Source organism: Sturnira hondurensis, unplaced genomic scaffold, assembly GCF_014824575.4.
Source record: "Sturnira hondurensis isolate 20B ecotype Veracruz unplaced genomic scaffold, ASM1482457v3 Scaffold0000780, whole genome shotgun sequence".
NCBI lineage: Eukaryota > Metazoa > Chordata > Mammalia > Chiroptera > Phyllostomidae > Sturnira > Sturnira hondurensis.
In genome coordinates, this window is record NW_028073411.1 from 20,282,947 (window position 1) to 20,310,036 (window position 27,090).

Below are 27,090 nucleotides of genomic sequence, written 5' to 3' on the forward strand. Positions count from 1 at the left end.
ACGAGCCCATCTAAAAAATTATAAAATGAAGATAAAAGGGGACAAAATTTTGACCAGATGCTTCACAAAGAGAAGCAAAGAGCCACTAAGACCATGACCAGAGTCCTGCTCAGCGACCTCAGCAGGGCCAGTGACAGTCCTGCAGCCTCGGGAGCAGGACAGCTCACACGACAGCTGCTCTGGGGAGAGGCCTGGAGGCCCAGGCAAGACAGGACCCACACCCACACCCTCCTCAGCTTCTCTCCCCAGAGGGAGAGTGCAGGCCCCACCACTGAGCCAGAAGGGCCCAGCCAGGACATCGGCAGAGGAGCCACAGGGACAATGGCAGAGCCCACAGGCAGCAGTGTGGCGCACGGGCTCTGGCCCGGAGGCTCTGGGACTCACTTGCAGGGAGCAGCGGGGCCTGCATGGGGGGTGGGGGGTGGGGGCTGCTGGAAGGGGTGTCGGGAACTTGCTGTGGGCACAGTGCTGCCTTGTCCCTGAGATGACTGGGTCACAGGGATGCACGTGTAGGCCGGAACCTATCTACCACACCGTGGAGACCCAGTCATTTCCTTTATGCCACATGGGCTCAGGGCCTCTCCTCAGCTGCCTGCAATGCCCGCAGGGCTGTGGAAGGAGCCTGGTACAGCCTGGGCCGCCCCTCCCCCAGAGCTGGATGGCCCGGCAGGCTGTAGGAATGCCCTCCCTCAGCACTGAGGCCAGCACGCAGCGGGGTCCTGTGGACAGGGAGCCCCTCCCCTCTGTCCCCACAGCAGGCCAGGCCACAGCTGTCAAAAAAGCAGGAGGCACAGGTGAGGATGGCGTGGGGAGGCACCCTGGTCCTGCCTATGGGGCCTCTAACTCCTGGAGGACGGGCTATAACCCCAGGCGAACCACCCAGCACACAGGCAGCTAGCTGCATGACCCACGGGGCCCCACTGCCCCAGGCAGAGGTGAGGAGGGAGGGGCAGGGCGCAAGCAGACAAACCGAGACATGGCCCGGCACAGCCGTCGGCTGTTTCACGTGAGCGCTCCATTCCCCGAGAAAAACAGCTCGGGCCCAGATTGGGAACCGGACAAGACGCAGTTGTGCGCTGTTTACCAGAGACGCATGTTCAGCGTGTCACAGGGACCGGGTCCGAGAAGACGGAGCGCTCAGTGAGGACCGGTGTGGTGTGCCTTGCAGCCAGCACGGCCACACTTCGGGGAACATGGTCAGTGACACAGAGGGCATTTCACGGTGTTACAAGAGTCATTCCCACAAGACGACCCCAGTTTGTGTCCTGATGTGACGCAGACCCGGGAGTCACGGGGAGCAAGCGAGGCACAAGCAGTGGGGGTCTCAGGCCGCCCTCCACAGCCCCAGGGGCACCCGGGCAGGCGCCCTGACGGGCTCAGAAAGCCCAACCCCCGTGGAAGGCTGCAGCTGCCTCTCAGATCATGGGGTGGGGGTCACGCAGGGCCCATCCTCAGAACGCGTCTTCGAAACAAGCAATGACTTGTAAACGAGTCCGGACACAAGAGGTGACGGTGCAGATCAGAGAATGCTCTGAACTGAATGGCGCATCGAAAGTGGGGGGCGCTGCCGTGACCAGGGCAGCTCGGCTGGGTGGAGCATTGTCCCATAACCAGAGGATTGTGGGTTTGATCCCCGGTTGAGGCGCATCCAGGAGGCAACCTATCAACGTTTCCCCTCCCTCCCTCTCTCTAGAAGCAAGGAAAAACGTCCTCGGGTGGGGAGCCTGTACCCGCAGAGACAGCCACCGCAGGCCCAGATGCCCCGCAGGAGGTGCTGTCCTGCTCACCCCACTCCCACAGCGCAGCAGCACTGCTGAGGGGCACGCGGCAGCCGTGGGGAAAATACGGAGTTCTCAGACTGGGAACCCGCCCAGCCCCGTGAACCCCAAGTGCAGCGACCGAGCGTGGGGTCTGCTGCCTGAGAGACGGAGGCCCGAGGCAGCAGCAGGCTGGGTGCCGCCCGTGGCTGAGGGGCTCCGAGCAGACGGAACCCTCCCACCTGAGGCTCTCTCAGGCGGTGACAAGTCAGTGGTGACAGACGACTTCCACGCCACTTCCTGGCTCCGTGCAGACCCCCTGGCTTTCCGCACTGGCCTCCCAGCGGCTGGGCTGGAGCCCAGCAAGTGGGGGTGGAGACCAGCTATGGGTAAAGGCTCCCGTGCTCTGTGTGCGGCAGCCGAGCGGGAGGTCCAGCCCTGAAGTCTCCACAGTCACGAGGGTCCGGGGCCAGGAAATCCAGAGAGCAGGTCTCTTCCTGCCAGACCTTCCATGAGCTGGGGAGGGAGGAGCTGAGCGGGGACATGAGGGTGGGGGCTGCGGGCAAGTCAGCTGGGGTCAGAAGAGAACAGCTTTGGACTCTGGTGTGGACTCTGGGTGTTTGGGATTTATGTGGAAGGGATGAGGCAGTGCCAGGACGGGGACCACAGAGCCAAACCGGGGGAGCTAGGAAGGGCCCAGGGGCAGGAATGAGAGGGGCATCCAGGATGAATCAGGGGACTCCCACTTGCCTCCCCCAAAGGAGCCATCCTGAGGCTGGCCGGGGGCTCTCCACGCCCTGCTGTCTGGTCTGTAACCGTGCTACAGGGTCCAAGTTACAGCCGAAATTCACCTGTTTGCAGTGTGCAGTTCAGTGGTCCTCAGTCTACCCAGAGCAGTGCAACCAGCCCTCTAACTTGACACTGACCCATCCTACCACCTCGGAGAGGAACTCTGGACCAGGTCACTGGTCACCCTCGCCTGGTGGGCAGCCCTATCTGCTCCATCTGGGGGTCTGCCTGTGCTGATGCCCTATGCCCTGCAGACATAGCACCCCCACAAGTGGCCTCTATTCCCAACTGCACCTGGTCCCATGGTAAACAGGAGGAAGACAGGAAAGACAGGACTGCAAGGCTGGGCAGAGGCAGCACAGAGGGAGGAACCGTTGGCTTGGGCAGCCACAGACAGGAGGTGTCCGAGCCACCAAGTCCGTGGTGCCACAAACCCCTTCCCCCAGTGAAGAAGCGCCCCCCGCAGAGGGAGGGTGGGACTCAGAGCGTCGGGCCGCTCAGCAGGCCTGTGGAGGCAGAAGGCTCTGGCCCTGCTATGCAGATTCTGGGAGAGACCTCTGTATCCTAAGATCCCTGCAGGTGCAGGCAGAAGGGAGATTGTCCTCTGAGGAGCACAGCTGCTACTGGAGGCCATGGGGCAGGAGCGGGGCCCACCCAGGACAGGGGTGGGGAAAAGAGCACAAGGAAGCAGGAGGGCAGACGGCCCGGCAGGGAGCCCCGGGGCACTGGATGGACTCTGGGCATGTGGGCTGCCTGCAGAGCCGAACCCCAGGCACGCGCAGTGAGGGAGAGCGGGCACGGTCCTCTCCAGAAGAGGTGGAGCTATGGGGTGGCCATGAGGCCAGCGGACCTCGGGGGGCCACTCACCCTGCACTGTGCACTGGCCTGGCTATGAGCACCCACTGTTCCCCTAGGGACGAAGGGGCGCAGGGACCCAGCCACACAGCTCCTCAGTGGGTGACAGGCCACCAGGAAGCCCGGCACTCACCTGGCCGGCTGACCCCACCAGGTGTCCAACCACACAGATCACCGAGACTGCTGCACCCGATGTGAACGCGGAGGCCCCAAGTCAAAGGATACGCGGCGTGCCCTCCGTGCGGCACACGAGGTAGAGGCAGGCGGCAGTCACATGAGCTGTCTTCCGGCCCCGGGTCAGGTGCTTGCTCACTGCCATCTTGAAGAAGTTGAAGGCCGTGTCCAGGCAGTGCTGGTTCAGCTGCAGCTGGCTCCCCAGGTGGTGGATCTGGCGCCGCCCTAGGGCATAAGGCGATGGTCACTGCTTCACCCGGCACTCAGGACGTGGGCCCGGCCTCCCCTCTGCACCCTTCCTCCACTGGTTGTGTGGGTTCCACCAAAACCTGAGGCAGGGACCTGGGATGCAAGGTCACTGCCGTTCATGCACCACCAGGCACTCCATCCACGTTGAAATGGTGTCAGCTCTCAGCCCAGACAGGTGTGGGTAGCACGGAGCTTGTACCTCTCTCAAGGCCCTGAGTTCGGGGTGTCTGGATGGGGTTCTACAAGGTCCCGCTCTCTCCCGTGGCTCAGCACCCTCAACCCCCCGGTGCGATCTGGTGCGATCTGGCCAGTGCAGCAGCAGCACTGGCAGCTGTGGGGAGGGACAATCTACACACACACGCCTTCGGAGCAAGCCCACCCTGGGAACTTGGCCAAAAGGCAGACGCCAGAGAGGCCAGTGCTGCCCCGCCCACGAGAGGCCCCAGGGCCCCGCAGGAACCCAGGGAGAGCCAGGATGAGGAGCTGTGCCCGCCACCACCACGGCCCCGCCCCAATGCCTGGTGGCATGGACATGCTGGGCACACAGACCCCGCAGACCGCTCTCCTGTACCCTAGCCCGGGCCAGGTAGGAATCGGGCCTCCCCTCGGCCCACAGACGATGACGACGATGGCTAGTCCCCTGCTCTGACACAGACCGTGGCTGGGGAGGCGAGAGCTGGACTCTACCTGCCGCAGCCCTGCTCTGTCGAGCACCCACACAGCTCCCAGGCCTCCAGACAGGCTGGACAGACGGACATGGGCCACAGTCACTGTTCTGTGGAGTGAAGGCATAGGCAGAACCAAGACCTGAACAACCAGATGGAAAGACAGCAGGGCCAATCGCCACCTCCCCATCGGCACGTCACACCCAGCATCCCCAGCAATTGTGCTGGCATGCGCGCTCTATGCGACGACAGCCTCCCCAGAGGTGGACTCAGTCCCCCTCCTGCTCTGAGGGGACTGGACTGGGTGCTGTTGAAGGAATCCAGCACAGAAACGGCACGCGGGCCTCCGGGAGGAGCCTGGCAGGAGCCTGGCAGGAACGGGTGTCGGCTCCCCAATGTGGGGCTAGCGGAAGAGCGTCCCACCGCTGCAGGGCCCCTCTGAGACCCACAGCAATCTCAGATGTGGGGCCTCCTCAGAACACCTGCCCCGGGCTCCTGGGGAAACCAGCACCAAGGAAGAAGATGAGGGAGGCAAGGCCGCAGCAGCCCAGCAGGTCCTGAGGACTCCCGGAGATGCCCAAAGCGGAGCAGAGCAGAACAGCAGCTGCGTACGTCCCCACTGTGGCTGGCGGTGTGGCCACACTGGCCCAGAAAGCACTGCTGCGTCGGGGGTGCTCTCTGGGCCCGCCCCCTGTAAGGAGGGAAGAACCGCTGTCTGCACAGCGGTGGGCTCCAGCGAAGCTGCGCACAGAGGGAGGAACAGCTTTAAACACAGATGCCAGCCAGAGGGAGCTGGAAAGGGCAGCGGGAAGTGCCCACATGGAAGCTGAGAGGCGGGTGCCAGAGGAAGGGGACGGGCAGATGGCACGTGTCCACCAAGCCAAACGCAGGAAAGATGAACACAACTTCCACCTGACAATCCCGGGCATGGTGGGTGGAGAAAGCAGCTGCCGCGGCCCGGAGAGAAGGGCTGGGGCAAAGGGAGGGCCAGGGAGGCAGCGGGATCCCTGCTGAGCCGTGGGGTACACACAGACACCGACGGGAAGAGCCAGGGAACCGAGATGGTCCTGTGACAAGCAGCCTTCTCAAAGAGCTCCTCGTGACTATAAAATCTCCTCACCGAGAGAACACTGGGCTCACACAGCCTCACTGTAAATTCCCCACTCAAGGCAGAATCTGGTGTCCCACACTGGCCTGTGAGGGGCCAGTATGACAAGAAAGGAACAGGAGAAGGAAAGGACAGGCCAGTACTCCCAGGATCTCAGACCCAGAGGCCAAAACAAGATGGACGGTCAGACGCAGAGGCGTGGATGCTGCGTGTCCGGCCCAGCAGGTCACACTGAGAAAAAGGACCACAGGAGCAGCCGGAACTTGCCGGACTAACAAAACGGAGAAGAGCAGGGGCAAAGCAGCCAGTGACTAAGTGCTGACGTCACTCTTGATGACGGGGAAATACTTGCAGGGCAGCAGCATCAGGGACATGGGAACATGGCACCAGGCAGGCAGATCACAGCTGGGACGATGACTGGCCCTGAGACGGGGACGAGGCTAACGAAGTACAGGCCCCTCCCCAGGGCCTAAGCACACACAGTGAGCCCCGGCAGGTTTTCTGGTGGGAGCCTTGGCTCGGGAAGGACCAGGAGCGGAGGCCCTGCAGCCCGAGCCCACGGAGCACTGGGGACCAGGACGGACTGTGCTCCTGTGCCCAACGCCCAGGCAGCTGAGAAGGGCAGCCTCCCGAGGACGGTGCTGGCCCCATGTGGGGCCCCCACTGGAGTGTGTGGACCTGGACCCACTTGGAGCATGGCACAAAATGGGCCCGAGTGGGTCGCAAGCCCGAGGGAGAAAGAAAGCAGTGAAGCCCCAGGTGCAGACGCGGCAGAGTACCTCCAGACCTTGGGGTGCACGAGGGTTTTTAAGCAAGTCACAGAAACCCGGACGGCGAGGAACTGACAGTGGTGCCCCACTAGAACTAACTGCCCCGAGGGCGTTTAAACAGTGAAAGGAGCTGCCATCGACTGGGAGAGCATTGGAAACACGAGCCTCCAACAAGGACTCAAGTCTGGAGCGTGGAGCACCCACAGGGGGGCAAGAGAAAGCCTGGTCCAGTTAAGAAACAGGTGCAAGAGGCTGGTAGGAGGGTGCCGGCACAAGATAGACAAGCGGCCCCCTGGACGATGTCCCACATGGCCACCAGCCAACCGACCCACCTCCGACTCTCCCAAGGGACGAGCTCTGGGGCCTACACTGGTGTCTGAGGCAGAGCACACACCAGCAAAGACAGCAGGGGCCATGCGGGCTCCAGGAGGATGCTGCCACCCTGGTTAGTGAGGCTTAATTCGTCTCACCGTCCACGCTCAGTTGGCGCACTGCATGACCTTACTGCCCACAGGTCACACCGAAAAGAGAAACAAATTTCCCCAAGAAAAGCCCTGGCCAGCCAGCTCAGCTGGTTAGAGCATCATCCTGAGGTGCCAAGGCTGTGGGTTCAGTCCCCAGTCAGGGCACATGCAGGAACCAACCACAAACGCGTCAGTAAGTGGAATCACAAAGTGATGTCTGTCTTCCTCTCCCCTCCCTTCCTCTCTCTCTAAACACACAAAAATTATTTTGAAAAGAAAATGTCTGCGAGAAACATCTCCCAGATGAAAGGGTCTGTGGCATCTCAGAGCTGCCAGGGCACAGAGAAAACCCGAAGGCCCCCATTTTTAATGGAGCACCACGACCCTCCCTCCTCGGCCAGGGTCTCCTGTGGCGTGGCTCCGCTCAGCTCGGCGAAGAAGGAAAGGAAAAGCCCTGGCTGGTGTGGCTCAGTGATTTGAGCGTGGACCTGGGAACCAAACAACCATGGTTCGATTCCCAGTCAGGGTACATGCCTGGGTTGCAGGCCAGTTCCTAGCAGGGGACTCATGAGAGGCAGCCATACACTGATATTTCTCTCCTTCTCTAAAGATAAGTAAATAAAATCTTAAATTAAAAAAAATTTTAAAAAAAAGGAAAGAAAAAAGGGTGGGATCAGAGCTCAGACTGGGAGCACCATATGATCCTCCCTAAGGCAGGGTCCTGCAGAGGGCGGCCTCTAGCCCCTAGGAACTTAACCGGAGTGAAATGCTGGCACACCCCCGGGGTGCTAAGGGAAGGCCCAGGGGAGCTGGGAGGACACGCTCCAGCGAGTGATAAGCCCAAGCCTGCTGCCGGGGTTCCTGCCGCAGGTGGGGCCCCGCAGGCCTGGGGGAGGTCACTGGCCACTCCGTCCACAGTGGCAGGCAGCAGGGAAGGGGACAGATCCTTGAGAGCCACAGAGAAGGTGACCAGTATTCAGGTACAAACTTGGGGATGCTCTTGTGTGCCCTAACATCTTTGAATATCCTCACAGAAACGTCCCAAAGTCCTTGGCAAAAAATGTCCCTGCCTGAGCTGAACACAGCTAACCTCACGCTTTGTGGCAAGAAACCGGGTGCTTTCCCCTGAAATGAGGGACAAGACCCTTCACTGCACATGGCGTTGGAGGGCCTGGCGGGGGCCCACAGGCAAGGACATTAAATAAAACAGTCCAGTTTGGGAAGTGAAGGAAAGCTCTATTCTGCTTTTTTAGTTGTATTTTATTGATTATGCTGTTACAGTTGTCCTGATTTTTCCCTTTTGCCCGCCTCCACCAGTGTCCCCCGCTCCCTCGGGCAACCCCCCCACACACTGTTCATGTCCATGGGTCATGTGTATTAGTGGTCTGTAGCTGTCCACTAGGTGCACTGGCCCTGGGGTTCCCCGGAAGGTGCAGGCCAAGGTCAGCCCCCACTTGTTTTGCCCAGAGCCACCCTGCCGGGGCTGCAAGCAATCTGAGGTAGCTGCCGCTTGTACTGGGCTGGGAGCTTCCCAGTGACGCCAAGCTAGCCAAGCTAGGACTGTAGGCTGGCTGCCAGTCCCTGAGGCGAGCCTTTGCTGGTCTGGTAGGATGCAGGACCAAGGCAGCTATTCTTAGGGAAAACCTATTCTTGGGTGGGCCTGTAAGCTGGGCGGGGCAGAGCCTCAGGGGATTTCCGAGGTGGGCCACGTTAGGCAGGTTGATGGAGTCTCCAATGTGGCTCTGTGGTGAGTAGGGTTCAGCAAACGGACAATGGCCTCTGCTTGCCAGGATGCCAGACACTTCAGTCTCTCCCTGTACTGGTGCCCTTCAAGCTGCTGCCCCAGTGCTGGATGGAGCTCAGAGGGAGCGAGTCTGAGCAGGTGAATGTGTGTGTGGGTTTCCCAAGAGGAGTTGCTTAGGGCCCTGGCAGCCCCCTCCACTGACTCAATCTGCTGGTTTTCACAGCCAGAATTCACAGGGACTTATCCTCCTGGCACTGGAACTCCAGGCCGGGGGACCTGGTGTGGGGCTGGGACTCCTCACTCCCACGACGTCCCTCCCGAATTTTCATCCATGTGGGTGTGGAGCCAGCCCATTCTGCATCCACACCCTCCTTCCAGTCTGGATGGATGTGATCTCTCTAACTCCGTAGCTGTCAGACTCCCATTCAACTCGATGTCTGACGTTCCTGAGGAATGACTGTTCCAGGTTTTGGCTGTAATTTTGATCTGGCTGTCCCAAGAGGCGAGCCGTGTCTGCTTGTGTCACCATCTCGTGACAACAAGCAATTTCCATCAGGGCTGCAGGTACAAGACCAGCATGTAAACACCTGCCCTGTGTCTGTGTACTGACCATGAACAACTAAAGATGAAACGAAGGCAGCCACTCCAGCCCGGCAGGTAGCTTGGTTAGTCGCAGCAGCGTCCGTCCTGTGACTGACAGACTGGCTTCAATCCCTGGTCGGGGAGTGCATGGGAGGCAGCCAATCACCGCTTCTCTCTCACGCTGATGTTTCTGTCTCTCCCCCTCTCCCTGCCTCTCTCTAAAGTCAACAAACACATCCTCAGGTGAGAATTTAAAAAAAAACACCCCGTCCTGGCTGGCGTAGCTCAGTGGATTGAGCTTGTGGGCCTGCGAACCAGAGGATCGCGGTTCAATTCCCAGTCAGGGTACATGCCTAGGTTGCAGGCCAGGTCCCCAGTAGGGGACTCACGAGAGGCAACCATACATTGATGTTTCTCTCCCTCTCTCCTTCCCTTCCCCTCTGAAGATAAATAAATAAAATCTTTAAAAAAAAACCCACAAAGAAAGCAACAGCATCAAAAAGAATAAAGCACTTAGAAACAACGTAATGAAAGAAATGTAAAACTTACACTGCACAAACCACAAAAACTGTTGAAACAAATGAAAGACCTAAGTCAGTGAAGGGACACCCACCCTCTGGAGTCAGGAGACCTCACCAGGTTGAGATGACGACGCACTCCCCCCCCCACACTAGGCCCACCTAGGGACCCACCTAGGGACCCACCTAGGGACCCGGCACAAGCCCCCACCCCTCCCAAGGCAGAGCTCCTGCTCTGCTGCTGCTGCTCTGCAGGAACGGGCAAGCTGACCCTAGAACACACATGGGAACTCCAGGGACTCGGAGAGTCCACAGAATGGGGTTAAGAATAAGGAGCAGAGCTGGAGCCTCCTGATTCCTGCCTTCACACTCGCTACAAAGCCACGGCCACCACGACAGGGCTAACCGGGCTGATCCAGTCCCTCATCAGCTGGTGCCTCAGCACTGGGCACCCTCGCTCCAAGAGAGAGGCTGGGCCCACCGCTCCAAGTGGGCCGGGGCCTCACTCTGAAAAAACAGAAGCGTATGTCTGCAATCTGGACCAGACTGTCTATGCTTCTCAGTTGTGACTTGGAAAGCACAGCAACAAAGGAACAGACAGGTGACCTGGATCCGTCAGAATCACAGGGGAGCTGGACAGCACCCAAACACCTTTGGGCTCACAGTGCAGTGTCAGCAAAGGACAGCCCCCCGATGGGCAGGCACGTCCAGGTACCGTGCAACTGACAGGAGACCGGGGTCTGTAGCACACAGAGAACTCCCTGTGCAACCTAGAGAGGACACACACCCGGGAAACAAGCCCGGGGCCAGACGGCCAGCTCCGCCCCTGTGGTGAAGAGCGGCCACACGGAGATGCACGTCTCTCCTCGACCTCACCCACTGCCCTGTGCCCTGGCACAATCTTTGCATGAGGCCTGGGAGGTATCCTGCTGACCCGGGAAAGGGCCTAGGAACAATCCCTTCTGGAAATGGGGCCTGCACCTGCCCTCACCCTGCACCGGCCCGCCCTCCCTGGCCTGGTCCCACGCAGCAGGAGATACCATTCTGCAGGGTCTGTGCTCTCGACTCCTTTCCCAGGTTCACGTGGAAACCGCTGCCCAGGGATGGGGTTTTGCCAGCACCTAGAAACACAAATCAGACCAATTAGCCCGAAAGCGGCAGAGCGGCTCCACACAGCTCTGCACCAACAGCCCCCGCTTGCCTCAGGTGTGACGGACCCAGGCAGGATCCGCACTCTACCCTCTGGCAGAGCGGTGGCAGCCTCCCAAGGCCAGAGGCCCAGCCTCCTCAGCTGCTTCTTGTAGTCACAGCGGCCACAGGGCCAGCCCAACTCATGGGGAAGGAGCACCGTCTCCTGGTGGGGGCTGGCATGGAGCCTGTGGCAGGCGGCAGTGCCTGGAGGTGAGTTTGCTGTGCTGACAGGCCACCAGAGATCCAGGGCCTTTGGGGGAAGCAGGGCCAGCTGTGCGCCCTCCCTCTCACATGGTGGCTTTGGGCCATCCATTTCCAGCAATCCCCAACTTCAATTTTAGGAGAGAGAATCTCCCTACTGTTCTAATTAAATGGTGTGTGCTTCTGCTAAGTGACAATAACTCTGTTAGAAAAAGGACAGTGGGCCCTGACTGGTGTAGCTCGGTGGATTGAGCGTGGGCCTGGGAACGAAAGGATTCCGGTTTGATTCCCAGTCAGGGCACATGCCTGGGTTACAGGCCAGTTCCCAGCAGGGGGCTCACGAGAGGCAACCATATATTGACGTTTCTCTCCCTCTCTCCTTCCCTTCCCCTCTAAAGATAAATAAATAAAATCTAAAAAAAAAAGAAAAAGGACAGTGGGATAGCCTAACTCCTTGATGCCCCACCTTCCAGGACAAGGGCATGGGGTGGCCTCCCTTCCAGCCAAGTGGAAGGTTAAGTACACCTCCTTGTTCCTCCACCTGCTCTGGCCTGGTTTCTGCCAGCAACAAGCCGCAAAGCCCAAAGGGGTGACGCCACCCTGGGTTCCCCAACCGTGCTGCCTCTGCCCTCCTTCCCCCTCCACACCTCTTCCTAGCACCCTCACCCCCACTGCTACCTCCTTACACTTCCAGGGCCCATTTCCTATTTCTGTGTGTCTGTCCCTGCTTTCCCCGCTGCCCCATCACCCCTCCTGGGGCTGCTCTGGAAGCCAGCTCTTAATACCTGCTCCCCACACACGCACATTTTACACACGTGAACACATGTGCATGGTCATGTGCAACACAGAGACATGCACATGTGTGCACACACGTGCATAGTAACATAGGAGTGTGCCTGCACTCATACACACACAGGCACACATACACAAAAAATACTTATGTAGCCCTGGCTGGGACAGCTCAGTGCATTGAGCCCTGGCCTGCGAACCAAAGGGTGGCCGGTTCGAACCCGACTCAGGGCACATGCCTGGGTTGTGGGCCAGGTCCCCAGTGGGGGTGCATAAGAGGCAACCACACATGGATGTTTCTCTTCCTCACTTTCTCTCTCCCTTCCTCTGTCTCTAAAAATAAACAAAATCTAAAAAAAACTACTTATGCACACACTCTTGCGCACACATGTAGCTGCACACAGCACACAAGCATGCACACACTCTCCCGCCAGACACATGGCCTTGGTGCACCATATGCACCCAGGAGAGACCAGGGTCTCCCTGTCTGGCCCCTTGTAGACTAAGTCCTCTGTGCCAAGGGTGGTGACGGCACCCCATGGGGTCCAACTGGCTGGGTGGCGTGGGCCCTGCTTGCTGAATTGACCTGAATCTTTTGTTAGACAAACTCCACCCACTGGGGTTTGGTTACAACAGATCGAGTCTGGAAAGCACTCCAGGACCAGGATACTGCATTAACTCTGGCCAAAACATGGTATTCTTGCCCTTCAGATGCCCTTCACACTGTACCCTCTACTTCAAAACATCTGACAGTCTTCTACAACAGAAAGAAAAACACAAACACCTGGGACTAATAAGCAGTACGTCTCGGGGTGGTCAGGCTAAGACTGCCCCCGTGTGGGCAGCAGGGGAGGGACCCGCTGCTCCACTGGGACCCTGGAGGTGTGCAGGTCTGAGAGCTGGGGACACCCACACCCCGGAGACTAGAAGAGGAAGACACGGCCGAGGCGGGGCCAAGGGCCCCAGGAAGACCCACACAGAGCGCCGCACTCTGCTTCACTCACAGTTTCTCCAATGCAGGTGAGCGAAAACTTCAGTGATTTTGTACCAATTTTACTTAGAGTGAGGGGTTTCTTCCTGCCTACTCTGAGGTTCTTTTACAGGAAGCAGGGCATCCAGGTATGGAGAGCAGTTCAGTGGTGCTGTAGCCTGAGCTTGCATGTGGGCTGAAGCACCCAGACCCTTGGCGAGACCTCGGTGAGTCTCCAGCACGAGGACGTGGCCAGGACGTGGACCCCTTGCCACTGAAGCGTGAGGAGCTAAGCTACCGAAGAGGCCGTCCCGTAGGGTCAGAGTTCTGACAGCGGAAGCCCTGCGCGTGGCGGCTGTGGGAGCAAACGGCAGCCAATACCCTCGTCCACATAGCAGTCCTGTCCCACTTGAGGGCCTCCAGACCGCCATCCACCCTCGTGTGCTGACAGTGCGACCCTCAGCCAGGAGCTCACGGGGGCTCTGAGGAGCCACAAAACAGAGAGACACACAGCCTTCTAAACTCGGGGACATTGGCACCTGCCACCAGGCCAGCTGTGCTGGGAGAGGCCCCCATGGGTGGAGCACATGCAAAGTGGACCTCCCCCAGCAAGAGCAATGCCACCTGCTGGACACCCCATGCTGGGGGCCCCCCCGACAGGGCTGGGGGCAGGAAACTTTTCTCATCCAATGATGGGGGGCATCTGTCACTTGGGTGTGGAAGTGCTTCATCACTCACAACAGAGACACCTCCCGCCCTCAGAGACACTGTGGCCGTGGACACCATGGCAGGTGCTCCCCAGACAGGCGGGTCCCCAAGTAAGCAGGAGCCACATTGCTGGGTGGAGCTCCCTCTGCCCCCAGATGCATCACCCACCCCAGAGGGAGCTTCCAGGTGGGGAGCGTTTCTGTCCTGGGGCCCTTGACTCAGCCGGCCCTGCAGGCTGCAGTAATCGTCCCTCAGACAGCCTACCCCTCACACCTTGCTGGGGAGCTCTGCTCCGCCCCTTGCAGTGCCTGACAGGCACAGGGCATGCCCCTCCCTGGGGCTCTTCCTCGGGACCCACGAGGCCTCGGCCGTTCTGACCTCGCTGGGTGCGCAGGCTTCAGCACCCACCCGGTTCGGCCCATCGCCTCTCCCTTGGCCATGCACCCCTCACCAGCTGAAGTACTCAGCCTGGGTGTCCCCAGCAACACCCTCACTGCCACCGTGGGGCGAGGTGCCAGCTGTGCACCCAGCACAGGCACACACTCTGCTGGTCCATGAACATCTTCCAGGGAGCCCAGGGGGCTGGGATCCCACAGAGCATGAGTGCTGGGGTGGCACCCAGGGCTGGGAGCTGCTGGTCCCTGCCTTCTAACGGACATACCCTAGAGGAAACCCCTGAGCTCACTGCCCAGCTTGGTTCTCAAAACACACACAGAAGCATCCAGGAAGACAGTAGCCCTGGGACCCAGTAAAGGGTCACTCCCAGGGATGCTCACCTGACGGTGAGGAAGTGCTGCGAAGGCTGCTGGGCACACACAGCAGTGCCAGGGAGGCTGAACCAAGTCAGCAGCTGGAGTCCCTGCTGCAGTGACGGGGAAGGGAAGGGGCCAGGCTGGGAGTGCCCTCCCTGAAGGACAGGGAAGCTGCCCTCTCTGTCCAGGCACCAGCTCCCCGGGTCCCCTCGGGCTGAGAACCCAGGACCCCTGCCATACTTCCCTGAGAGCCCGCAGGACCGAGCTGGAGGAGCAGCCCCACGCTACCATTCAACCACATCAGCGAACAGCGCCTGGCTCCAAGCCTGTGCTCACAAGGCTGCAGACCAATGGGCCGCGTGTGGGTGGGAGCCCATCTCTCCACCCAGGGCCCTCCAGATTCCCCTGCGGCCCAGCTTCCTGTCTGCCTAGTGTGGATAGGCGCTGGCACGGGAGGCAGGACACACTCAGCACAGTGCTCGTGCTCACTCTGGTCGCTGCTCTCTTTCCAACAGGGGCCAAAGTCCTGGATGACTGCGGGGGGCAGGGGAGAAGTATGGCAATGTGTGATAAAGCCACAAGCTGCCCGTGACTCCGCTCCAGCAGTCCTGGTTAGTCGCCCTGGGGAAGCCACACAGGAAGAACACAAAGACTCAGGGGGAGGGAGGAAGAGAGGAGAAAAATCAATGCAACCCAAATCCGGTTCTTTGTGAAGAGCAATAAAATTGATAAACTTCTAGCAGAAGAGACAAGGGGAAGAGAGAACACAGAAAACACCAGCACCTGAGAGAAAGAGGGCCACCACTGCAGATCCAGTGGCCCTAGGGAGGACAGCAGGAGAACAGTGCCCGCCACTCTCCCTGCAGACACTTGCAACTCAGACCAAGTGGACCAAGCGTCCAAACCCTGTCCCCGCAGTCACCCCAGGGACAGGGACCACCTAAACCACAACCTACCCCCTACAACCACTGAACAAACAGAATCTGTAGTTAAGAACCTTCTGACAAAGAAACCTCGGCCCAGGTTGCTACACTGTGAATCCTACCAGACATTCAAGGAAAAATAACACCAATTACACACAATCTCTTCCAGAAAAGAGAAGGGGCATCTCACAAGTCACTCCCTGAGGCTCATGGCCTTGGTATCAAAACCAAAGACATTACAAGAAAACTACAGACCAATATCCACATGAACATAAACTAAAAAATCATCAACAAAATACCAGCAAATCGAATCCAGCAACACATCCACGGACTGACACACCACAGCAGGTGTGTTTACCCCAGGAATGTGAGGCATGTCCAATGGGCAAAAACCAGCCACACTGACACACACTACAGAGGAAAAACACATGACTGTATCAGTTGATACAGAAAAGCATCCAAAAACATTCAACACCCGCTCACGATAAACCCTCAGCAAACTAGGAGCAGAAGGGAACATCCTCCACTTCCCAGATAAAGAACAGGAACCAAAGCCCCAGCTCACACTGGGCCGAACAGGGAGCAAAAGCTGCCGGTCTGAGGAGAAACACAGGAAGAAGTCAAACAACCCATCTGTAGATGACACGACTATCCACATGGAAAATCCCAACGAATCTACAAAAACACCTACAGCTGACAAGTGTAGCATGTCAACAACAGGAGTCAACCACATCTCTATACACTGGCAATGAAAAACTTGAAACAAAAATTGTATTTATTTTTAGAGAGAGGGAGAGAAACATCAGTGTGTGAGAGATACATTGATCAGCTTCGACTTGCAACCAGGACCTGGCCTGCAACCCTGGCAATAAGCCATGACAAGGAACTAAATGAGCAGCCTCTCGTTTTGCAGGCGCCCAATCCACTGAGCCACACCAGCTAGGGCTGAAATGAAGTTTTTAAAAATATTGTTTAAATAGTTCTGCATGGACCTTAGGTGGCTACCTAAAGATGCACAAGAATCTAGGCTAAAAGCTAGAAACACTGACAAGACAGCAGAGGGGATGAAAGTGTGTTTGTGGACTGGAAGACACAGCGAGGTTTAACACAATTTCAATCCAAGCCCCATTGTGTGTATTTGTAAACATACAGAACCTTATTCAAAGAAGAGCAAAGTTGGAGGACACAGGACGTCTGATTTCAAGGCTTAGGATAAAGTGCAGGAAGCCAGAGAGTGTTTGAGGACAAAGGTTTGGCACTGGGGACACAGGGACAGAACTGGGGGCCCAGTAACAAGCCCCACAAACATGGCCCAGTGGCCACTGCCAAAGGAACAAAAGCAAGTCCAGTCCCACAGCAAATGGTGCTGGAACTGGACGTCCACCTGCACAAATGAGCCTCTGCCCACACATCACATCTCACCCTGAGTAAACTCAAAATGGTCACAGATCTGCCTTGGCTGGGCAGCTCAGGGGGTTGGGCATCACCCCAATGTGCCAAGATTGCAGGTTCTATCCCTGGTCTGGGCACACAAAGGAGTCAACAGGAAATGCATCCATTAATGGAGCAACAAATCGATCTCTCTCTCTCTCTTTCAAATCAATAAATAAAAACAATTTTAAGTGGTCATTGATCTTAATGCAAACAGAAGAATCAAAGTTCTAGAAGGAAAACAGGGTGACATGGGGCCAGGATGTGCACAAAAAGCACCTCCTGTGAAAGAAAAGAATCACGATCCACTGGACTGCGTCAAAACGTGAAACTTCTGCTCTACCAATCACACAGCCAACAAAGGAGTCGTCAGCAGAACACGTAAGGACCGCTCCAAACTCAACCGCAACAAAACTAACCCAAACAGGATGTGGGCGCGAGACCCGGACAGACGCTCCGGCAGAGGACTGAGCCGGCTGTTCACCATCACAAACGCGCGCCCCCAGCACTGAGGCGGGAACTGCGGGCGCCTAGAGCAGGTGCAGCCGCGGGGAAGCCAGTGGTCAGTCCGCGTGAAGTCAAACCTGCAGCCGCCCGTGACCCGCGGCCCCAAGACCTTACCCCTGGGAACCACCCGGAGAAAACGTCCGTCCACACAGGAACCCTCCCACGACGTTGTCAGCAGTCCTAGTAGGGACACCCAACCTGGCCGAAGTGTCCACCGACGCGCGTGGCCCCGCTCTGACGGACGCTGCCGAACCGCTCACCCAGCGCAGGCAACGCCACCTCCCGGGCGACCCCCGGAGACCCTGGCGGGAACAGACACCGCCCCCCGAGGTGGGGGACGCTCCGGCCCCGGTCCCGAATTTTGTTCCGCGGCACCGCTGGGGCCAGGTCGGGCGCGAGAGGGCGACGGCACCGCGGCCCTCCCCGCGGGTCCCCGAGGCCGAACGTTCGCCAGTCCCACCATGTAATCCGGAGGCCAGCGTGGCTGCGCGGTAGTCCCGGGGGAGGACTTGCCGCAGTTCCCGGCCCGGGCCGCGGCCCTCGTCCGCAGCCGCCGCACATCGCCGCCCCCCCCCCCCGCCCCGGTCGGAAATTCGGTTACGACCCAAGGTCGAGCCCGCAGAGCTCGCGGCTCCCCCGGCCCCGGTCCCAGACCCACCGTCCAGGGACACGAACTGGCCCACGGCCGATGAGCCGCCGCCGCTACTCTCCACGAACTGCACCTCAGAAACGATGATGTTGTCCTCGAGCACCGAGCCGCAGCCAGTGCACACGGCGTCGCCGCGCGCCGCGTCCAGCTCAATGTCCGTGCCGCCGCAGCCGCGGCACACACGGCCCGTCATTTCGGCGGCCCCACGGGCCAGGCCCGCCGCTCCTGTTGCTCGGCCCGCCGCGCCGCCGCCGCCGCGCCCGCAGCCGGACTCTCGCGAGGCCTCGCCGCCTCCGCTGCGCCCGCCGATGCCCGCCGATTCGCAGCCGCAGATTCGCCGCACCCCCAGCAACGTCGGCTTCTTCGGGAGGAAGACAAGCAGCAGGGCAAGCGGAGACGCGACGACTCGAACTCCGAGTCCCCGCAGGGCCACAGAATCCCGCCACCACAAACCAACAAACCAGCAAATCTAAACCAGCAAGTCTCGCGGGCCGCGCGAGGGCTTCTGACGGAGGGGCGGGGCTTGTGGGACGCACCGGAAAGTGAGTGAGGCCTGTGACTGGCCCAGAAGCTGTAGGCAGAGCCCGGGGGCGGGGCAGAGCCCGGGGGCGGGGCCGGGCTGGAGCGCCAGGGACGGGCGGGGTGGAGAAGCGCCGCTTCTGAGGTCCGCTGTCTGTCGCCGCCGGACTCCCGGCGCCAGGACTATCCGTCTCACTATGTGCAGACGCGGGAGCAGACAGGTCAGTGTTTTTCATATTTATGTATATGATTTTGTTACACTTATTAGACGGTTGTAAAGATTTTATTTATCTTTAGATGGGAAGGGAAGGAGAGGGAGAGAAATGTGTGGTTGCCTCTGGTGCATCCCCTACTGGGAACCTGGCCCACAACCCAGGCGTTCTTAACTGGGAATCGAACCGCGATCCTCTGGTTCGCAGGCCCGCGCTCAATCCACTGAGCTACACCAGCCTGGGCTCACCGGTTGGTTCTTGAGTGCGTTCTGACCATGATCGAACCCGCAACCTTGAGGCGTGAGCGAGCTCTACCGAGTCACCGTGATAATCACATTTTGTTTCCCGCCCTCCCGCCCACGCACGCGTGCTGTTCTCAGTCGCCCAACACCCATGAGGTCCCTGGGAATAATCCTAAAAAGAGATGTGCAAGACTACATTTTTGACAGGAGCTCAAACTAAATCAGAAAACGGCGAAGTTATAAATAAACTCTCCGCGATGCAGTTGCAAAATCGATTTCATCCCCATCCAAGGACAGTGAGGTTTTCAGATAACTTGATGAGCCGATCCTGAAGTCACGTGGAAGAGATGATATGCTGTAGCCAGAACTTTCTAAAAGAAAGCAGAAAGCTCGGGAAGAGCATGGGGCCGGCCAGCACCCGCGCGGCGATGCAGGCCTGATGACAGTCAGAACGTCGGCCTCCTTGCAGGGAGCTTCGGGGAGCACAGAGGCCTTTCTCCTGCCGGTCCCCGGGGAGAGAGAAGTAGGTTGTCGCCCGCGCTGGGCCTGGGAGCCACACGGGAGAGGGGCGCCCGGAAGATGGAGCCCGCCCTCCCGGGCCTGGCAGGGCGAGCAACAGGAATCCACAGGCCAGGAGGTACCCCCGCGGTGAGGACGGTGAGAGAGGGTGTGGGCGGCTTGACCAGCCTCCCGGGTGTGCGGTGGTCAAGCTGTGCGCAGCTGCCTTCGGAGGTGGGGCCGCTGGTGGGAGCAGCGGGAAGACCAGAGAGGGCGGGGCGGCGCTGTATGCGCCCAGTGTGGGACTGGAGGCTGGCTGTCACTGTCTTGAGCACTTTAAGGACCTCATTCTACTACCTTCTTGCTTCCATCATTTCTCTCCAAAACGTGTTTTGTATCTTTTTGTTGCACTTTGAAGCTAAAGTTCCTTTTTTTCCCCCTGGATGCCTTTAAAGCTTCTATTTTTAGCGTGTTGGCTAGGATGTTCCTAGGTGATTTTCTTTTATTGGGTTGGCCAAAAAGTCCGTTTAGTTTTCCATAAAATAAGAGGCCTTTGTCATTTTCACCAATAACTTTATCTATTTGGATGTTTTGAGTATGTCGGCTGTCTCCCGCCATTGCCTTCTAGTGGGGAGAGGCCAAGGGTGCTGCTCAACACTTCCAATGCATAGACAGTCCCACAGCAAGGAATCACTTGGCCAAAATGTCAACAGTATTGAGAAACTTTGCAAACCACTTTTGTCATGTTGGATCAGTCCCAGCACCTTCTCCATACACTGCACAAATCTTTTTTTTGCATTTCATTCGTGTTTTTACCTTTCTTTTTAAAAAGATTTTATTAATTTATTTTTAAAGAGAGGAGTAGGGAGGGAGAAAGAGACAGAGAGAAACATTAATGATTGCCTCTCACGTGCCCCCTACCCGGGACCTGGCCCACAACCCAAGCATGTGCCCTGACTGGGAATTGAACCAGTGACCCTCTGGTTCCCAAGCCGGTGCTCAATCCACTGAGCTACACCAGTCAGGGTTGTTTTTACCTTTTTTGAAATAATAAAGCATAATATGCCAAAAATGTTGCATATCTTCTAACATCTTCAATATCAAAATAGCTGTACAAAAATTCAACATTTTGATAAGTTTTTTAATGCACACTGATGACAGCTGCTACAATACAATCTAACAATTGTTTTGATGATGTTAAACACAACTAAGCACTACGAGAGCCATTCTAAGGAAAAAACATAACAGACTTTTTGGCCAACCCAATACTTAAGCTAATTAAATTTACTTGTGGTCCCCCCTGGCTGGTGTGGTTCAATGGATTGAGTACCCGCCTGTGAACCAAAGGGTCACCAGTTTGATTCCCACTCAGGGCACATGCCTGGGTTGTGGGCCAGGTGCCCAGTAGGGGGTGGTGAGGAGCAACCACAGTTGATGTTTCTCTCCTTCTTTCTCCCTCCTTTCCCCTCTCTCTGAAAATAAAGAAATAAGACCTTTTCAAAATAAATAGTTTTTAAAGTTAAAAAAATGAATTCACCTGTGGCTTCTGCACAGTTCTCCCACTCCAATCTCCCTGGGATTTCAGTTCACCTGTTAGGTTTTTACAACATCCCAAGTGGTTGCATCCTGTGTATTTTTTCCTTTTTCCCTCCAAGCTTCCATCTGGGTGTTTTCTACCTGCTGTTTCCAGTTTCTCTCATCCTCTGTGCCGTGTGTCATCCACTTTCAAACTTTCTTTTCAAGTGTCCATTTCAGCCATGTTTTCATTTATGTTTCGAACATACTTACTGCATTTTAGAGGCTCCTTCTAGTAATGGCACAACCTGGTGCCCCAGGGAGCTACATCCGCTGTTGATTCTCGGTTTACATGATCGTTTCCTGGCCCACCTGGGAATCTTGGCTGAATGCGACCATGGTGAAGAAAATGGTGAGGCTCTGGAGGTGTCACATTCTCTCGAAAGAACTTATTTTTCTTTTGTCAACAGAATGAGGTGGGCTCACTCCTGGACGCGGCCAGGTGTTGGATGCCAGCTGCTTCAGGTTTTGGCAGGGCTCTGTCTTCTCCAGGGCCTTGCCTTTCAGGGGCAGACAAAAAGTCTGCTCATCACCAGAGTCGCTCCCAGGCAAGCCTTGAACTCCGTATTTTGTGACACTTCTGATACCTCTGTCTGGCTTTTTTTCTTGCTTTTTTATTGGGATCTTTTAAATTTCTCCCAGTATACATTTGCAGTTTTGTTTGAAGAAGTTTATTGAGGCCTGACATAATAACTGCAATTAAAATATATAATTTGGCCCTGGCTGGTATGGCGCAGAGGATTGAGTGTCAGCCTGCAAATCAAAGGGTCGCTGGTTCGATTCCCAGTCAGGACACATGCCAGGGTTGCAGGCCAGGTCCCCAGTAAGGGGTGTGTGAGAAGTAACCGCACACTGATGTTTCTCTCCCTCTTTTTCTCTCTCCCCTCCCCTCTCTAAAATAAATAAAATCTTTAAAAAATAATAATAGATAAAATAAAATATATAATTTGTTGGTTTCCCTTTTGAATTCTTCTCAGAACCAAAGGGCATTTGTTAAGCTTGATGAATATTAAGCCCACGAGACCATCACCACCCGAAGACATCCCTCCTGTCCCTCTCCCACTCCTGTCCCAGACGTTGGTCATTTTTGACTTCCTTCTTTTCTTTCTTCTGATCAGCATAGAGGTTTACCGGTTTTCTGGACCTTCTCAAAAAAACATATTTGGTTTGTTGATTTTCTTGGTTGTTTCTCTGTTTTCTATTTCATTGATTTCTACTCTGACTTTATTGCAGTTTTCCTTCTGCCCAACTGGGGCTTGATTTTTTTCTTCTAGTTTTGTAAAGTGGGAACCACCATGGTCAGGGTGAACCATGCTCAGTCGCAGAGTCTGGGGCTTTCCTGTGGGAGTTGGTTGTTCAACAAAGCCAAGCCCCCCCACCCCCACCGCCACCTCCCGCAGTTTGGAGTCCCCACCACACCCCCATTTTGCTTTCGCTTCTGGGTCTCCTGGAGGGGGGTGGTCTCTGAACCTGAGCTGATTTTGAGCCCTCTCCTCCTCCTCCAAACCCGAGTGCCAGCCCAGTGGCTCCTCCCACTCCCTCTCCCCAGTGACAGTGCCAGCCGGGCCAGCCCAGGGCACTGTGCTGGACTACATGGCCTTCCTACTTGTGGCCACAGCCCCTGTCCACGTCCCACACTGCAGACGTAGATCTCGGAAAACTGCTGTGTTTGCCCCAAAGTGTGCTGTCCCCCCACCTCTGCTCTTGGTGGAGTGCAAAGCCCAGCATCCAGGCACCTCCATCGGGCCCCGCTTCATCCGTCGGCTCGACAACCTTCATCATTGTTGCTAGTTGTAAGACATTGGGAAAATTTTTAAAAACCTAAGGATAACCAGAAACCATTTAGACATTAATCTGAATACACCAAGGCTGAACATCCTTTCACAGCACCGCGGTCACTGGAGTCCACCATTGTGACTTGTCCGTGAGCATCTTCTGCTGACCTCTGTGTTAGAGGCTTGCTGTTTCCCTTTCTTTCCCAACATCTAACTCAGGCACTGGCGTATTGAGACACTATTTCCGTGGGAAGAAACACAAAACGGCACTAAATTAAACACAAAGGTGCCCCTTGTGCTCAGGGCTCACCGAGGCCAGGCGAGCGTGGACTGGTTGCTGCTGGGTACCAGCAACTGTGGTCGATGTGTGTGCCAACTGGGTGGGTGTGCCCCGGCTGACCTGCCTGTCTTCTGTTATTGGCTGCTCCTTTCCCTACGTTTTGCTGCTCGAAATGTCACACACACCTGTTCCCATGTCCCTGTTGACGTCTCTAGTTTCACCTGCAGGATTTGTGGCCCGGCAGAGGGCTGCTCCAGGTTCCATCCCTCGAGGTGCCACACCTGAGCCTCACCTGCACGGAGAATGAGCAGGGGGTGCACCAGCTGTGAGACGCAGGGGTCCTCCCAGCCGAGGTCTGCAGCTGGTCTGTGTCGGTCTGCGTCAGGGAGTTCCAACCAGTGTGCCGTAAGAGTTTTTAAAACGTGCAGTACGTGATGATTTGGTCAGAGCCCAAGGGACCTCTTTTCCCTTAGACTGTTAAATACAAAAAAAGGACAACAGCCAACGCAACAATAGCTATGTGGTGTGAACGAATCAAATTGTGCCCACTTTTGGTCAGATCGGCAAAACATATTTTGGGGTGTGCCGCGTGAATTCAGTAAGGAGTTTACCAGGAGATGGAGAGGCTGCAATCTGCTGGTCTGTGTGCAGGACACAGTGAACCACACGGCTCGTTTTGACCTACAGTTCCTGGCACCGGCAACAGTGCTGGACACAGTGCCCCGCATACCCTTGTGTGAGCCTCGCGCTCATCCACACAAGGTGTTGGGGCCATCCAGTAGGTGTGTGGCTTTCTCTGACAGGAGGGTGTCCCCCTGGGTGCAGGGCACCCTTACAAAGACCGCCTTGGTGTGTTGTGGTGGTGCAGGTGGGAGGCAGCTCCTTGCTCTGGTTTTTCCAGGACGTGGCCAGCCCACCACCAGGCCACCGGCCTGGCCAGAGGAGCCGGTGTTATTTGCCTTCCCTTTTTTTTAAATCTTCACCTGAGGACATTTTTGTGTGTGCCTTTAGAGAGAGAGGAAGGGAGAGAAAGAGAGAGAAACACTGACTGGTTGCCTCTTGTATGTGCCCCGACCTGGGATTGAACTGGCAACCTCAGTTTGTGCCTTGACCAGGAATCGAACCCCCCACCATTTGTTTCACAGAACAGTGCTCCAGCCAACTGAGTCACACCAGCCAGGGCTATGTTCCTTATTATATTACACAATTCATACATGTTCATTGCACAGAAAATACGATATAAAGACAAGCAAAAAGGAAAACCTAAGTCAACTGAATCACACCATAGAGTTAATTTCTTAATTCTTTGGATTCATTTTAATCTTTTGGTCTTCTTCCTGTACTTAAAAATAGGGCTTTTCCATGTATAACCACTTGCATACTTTACGTGTATGTGTGCACATGTACATGCACTTACACACCTGTCCTGCTGATGAAATGGGATCGAATTGTGCATTTTATTTGTAGCCATTTTCTAATCAACCATTTCTCACAGCTGGGCAGTGCTCCGCGGGGGGGTTGCATGGGGCTACAGGCCCCATGCCTGGCCCCACCACCCAGGGCTGATTCCTGGCTCCCAACCTCAGAGGCTGAGCCAGCGAGGCCACAGGCAGGCACCGGCTGGCACTGTCCATGGGTGGCCCGGCGACCGCCTGACTGCAGGGCTTGCCACTGCAAGGGCCTGATGGTGCCCCTTGGGGCACTGGCACCCACTTCCCACCTAGCACCAACAACACAGGGACCCTGGTGGTCAGTCCTCAGCAGTGCGGGGGGTGGGGGAGAGCCGTACCTGTGGGAATTTATCCCCTGCCTTCCTGCCTACCCATCACCTTCTATGGGCCTTTGAATGGCCCTTCCCTGATCCACCCTGGTCCTGTCTGCCTGCAGGGCCTGCCACAGACCAGGGTATCAGCCTTTGGCCTCCCTAGCCCCCACCACATCTCAGAGGCTTTCTCCCATTCACCTGTCACCTTGCAGGTTTAGGTTCGGGGCTGCAGAGTCATGGGGCACGTCCAAGTGCACAGACAGCCAGGCTGTCCCAGTGGCTTCCTTTATTCAGACGGTCTCCCAGAGCCCAGAGGGCCCTCTTCCTTTTTTGGTGCCTTTTCTTTTCAACTGTGTCACCCACCTGGGGTTCTCGTGGGTATTTTGTGCAAGGGAGGCTCCCGTGTGGCTCTCTGCAACGGGCTGGGGCAAGGCCAGGCACCCATGCCATTCTGTGCGGTGGGCCCTTCCTCACGTCTGGCGGGGATCTGCATGGCCTTGGTCATGGCCATCTTGTGAAGCATTGAAATGCCAGTTAGGATGATCACCATCACTATCACTGGTGACAGTGGCGGTGACCCTGCTGACTTCAAGTGGTGCCTCTGGGTGTCAGCTCCATCAAGCTGTGCTGTCATCCAATGGCTGACCTCAGGACCAGCCAGGTCGGGGGCACTGGGGTCACCGTGTCACAAGTGAAAGGACACAGGGCAGTGTCTCGGGCATAGGCACCTGTAGGCCTTCTGCCAAGCATCAGCCTTGCAGTCCTGGCAGCGGCCAAGGCTCTGCAGGGGGGCAGCGACAGGGTGCACACACAGGAGCACCTTTGTCATGGGAAACTCCTCGTGTGACCAGGAGCTGAGAGGTCCCACGATCGGCAGGCTTCCCGCTGGAGACTAGGGAAGCTGGTGCCGGGATTCCGTCTGAGCCTGAAGCTCTGAGGCCCAGGAAGTTGAGGGCGGAAGAAGATGAGATGAGATGCCCCAGCTCAACACAGAGACAGGAAAAGAGGGCAAATCCTCCACCTCTTTGTTCTGTTCAGGCCTTTGACAGATCGGGTGAGGCCCACCACCCTAGGGAGGGCAGTCTGTGTTCCTGAGCCCACTGGTTCATGTGCTGACCCACCTGGGACCTGCCTCACAGACATGCCCAGAGACAGGGCTGAGCCACTGGCCAGTCCAAAGTCAGGACAGCTTGATGGCCAGACAGTGGCCACTGCCTGTGCATACCCAGCTCTGAGGGCCCCTGACCACATGCCAGCGTCCTGGAGGAGCAGGATCCGGCTCTCCAGTAGGGGTTGAAGCTGTGCGACTGGATGCACCGGCACTTCAGGGAGGGGTTCGGGGCCAATGAGCAGGGAGGGCAGAGCGCTGTCCCCATGGGCTCACTCAGGATGGGCAGCAACGCTGCCTCCTGCCCGGCTCTACTTCAGAAACTTTGTCTTTTTCCCAGGAAACGGAGGGTCTACAACTGCATTTAATGCTTTTTCAGAAATCATTTTCCCAACCCTGAGAGTATTCCTTGGCAGGGAATAAACATCCAGGAACTTGAACCCTCCTGGTGCTCCTGCGCCCACGGCGGTCGGCAGGAGTCGGAGAGCCAAGTTCTGTGGAGGTGGGCCCCTGGGTGTGGCCTTTGAGAAAAAAAGAAGTCTGTTGATAAATGGGGTGATAAATCAAGTCATGCTTTGTTCACCAGTTTCTATGGTGCAAACCTATCCAGGCCACCCTCCAGCTGCCACTGCCTGTCCCTGAGCAGGGGGTAGGGGAGGGCAGAGGGTAAGTGGCCCCCTGCAGACATCGCAGAGGGGAGACCTCAGGGGCATGGACCGTCAAGGAGTCCTGAGATTAATGGGAGGGGGCTGTGTGGCTGTCACCTATTTTTTTAAGGTTTTTTATTTATTTATCTTTAGAGGGGAAGAGAAGGAGAGAAGTCTCAATGTATGGTTGACTCTCGTGAGTTCCCTGCCGGGAACTGGCCTGCAACCCAGGCATGTGCCCTGACTGGGAACTGAACCACGACCATGTGGTTCGCAGGCCTGCGCTCAGTCCACTGAGCTACACCAGCCAGGGCTGTTACCTTATTTTTCACAGAACTTACTTGGGTGCAGATTCACATGATTTAATTTTTAATCGTGGGTGTGAATTGGGGCTTGTGTCTTTTGCAGTTTTCTGTTGGGTTCTTTCTTTTTTATCACTGACTTGTAAGAGCTTTTAATGTGTTAAAAATTAGTCTTTCGATGTGTCTGTGGCAATTTCCTCCCAGTGTATAGCTTATTTATAAAAGCTCTCCTTGCTGCAAGATGATAAACTATTTGTCCAATTTTTAAGAGATTTTATGGTTTCATATTTCATGATTAAATTCCTGTTCCATCTGGAATTTATTTTGGTGTCAGGAGTGAAGTAAAGATTCAAAGGAAAAAAAAAGGTTTA

At 56.6% G+C, this 27,090-nt stretch overlaps 1 protein-coding gene across 2 annotated transcripts in view; it reads right to left on the bottom strand.

Annotated features, from left to right (window-relative positions):
* BRF1 (BRF1 general transcription factor IIIB subunit) overlaps positions 1-18,363 on the bottom strand; it is a 40,922-nt gene extending 22,559 nt beyond the window's left edge. Inside the window, exons 1-3 of one of the 2 annotated variants that reach the window (XM_037048278.1) lie at positions 17,806-18,361; positions 10,716-10,796; positions 3,627-3,800 (exon numbers count right to left, since the gene is read on the bottom strand). In XM_037048278.1, coding sequence (XP_036904173.1) covers positions 3,627-3,800; positions 10,716-10,796; positions 17,806-17,989 — 439 coding nt within the window. In that variant the 5' untranslated portion in view covers positions 17,990-18,361. Of the gene's footprint in view, positions 1-3,626; positions 3,801-10,715; positions 10,797-17,805 lie in introns of both variants that reach the window. The other variant, XM_037048287.1, reaches the window with a different exon arrangement.
* Positions 18,364-27,090: the final 8,727 nt, after the last annotated feature.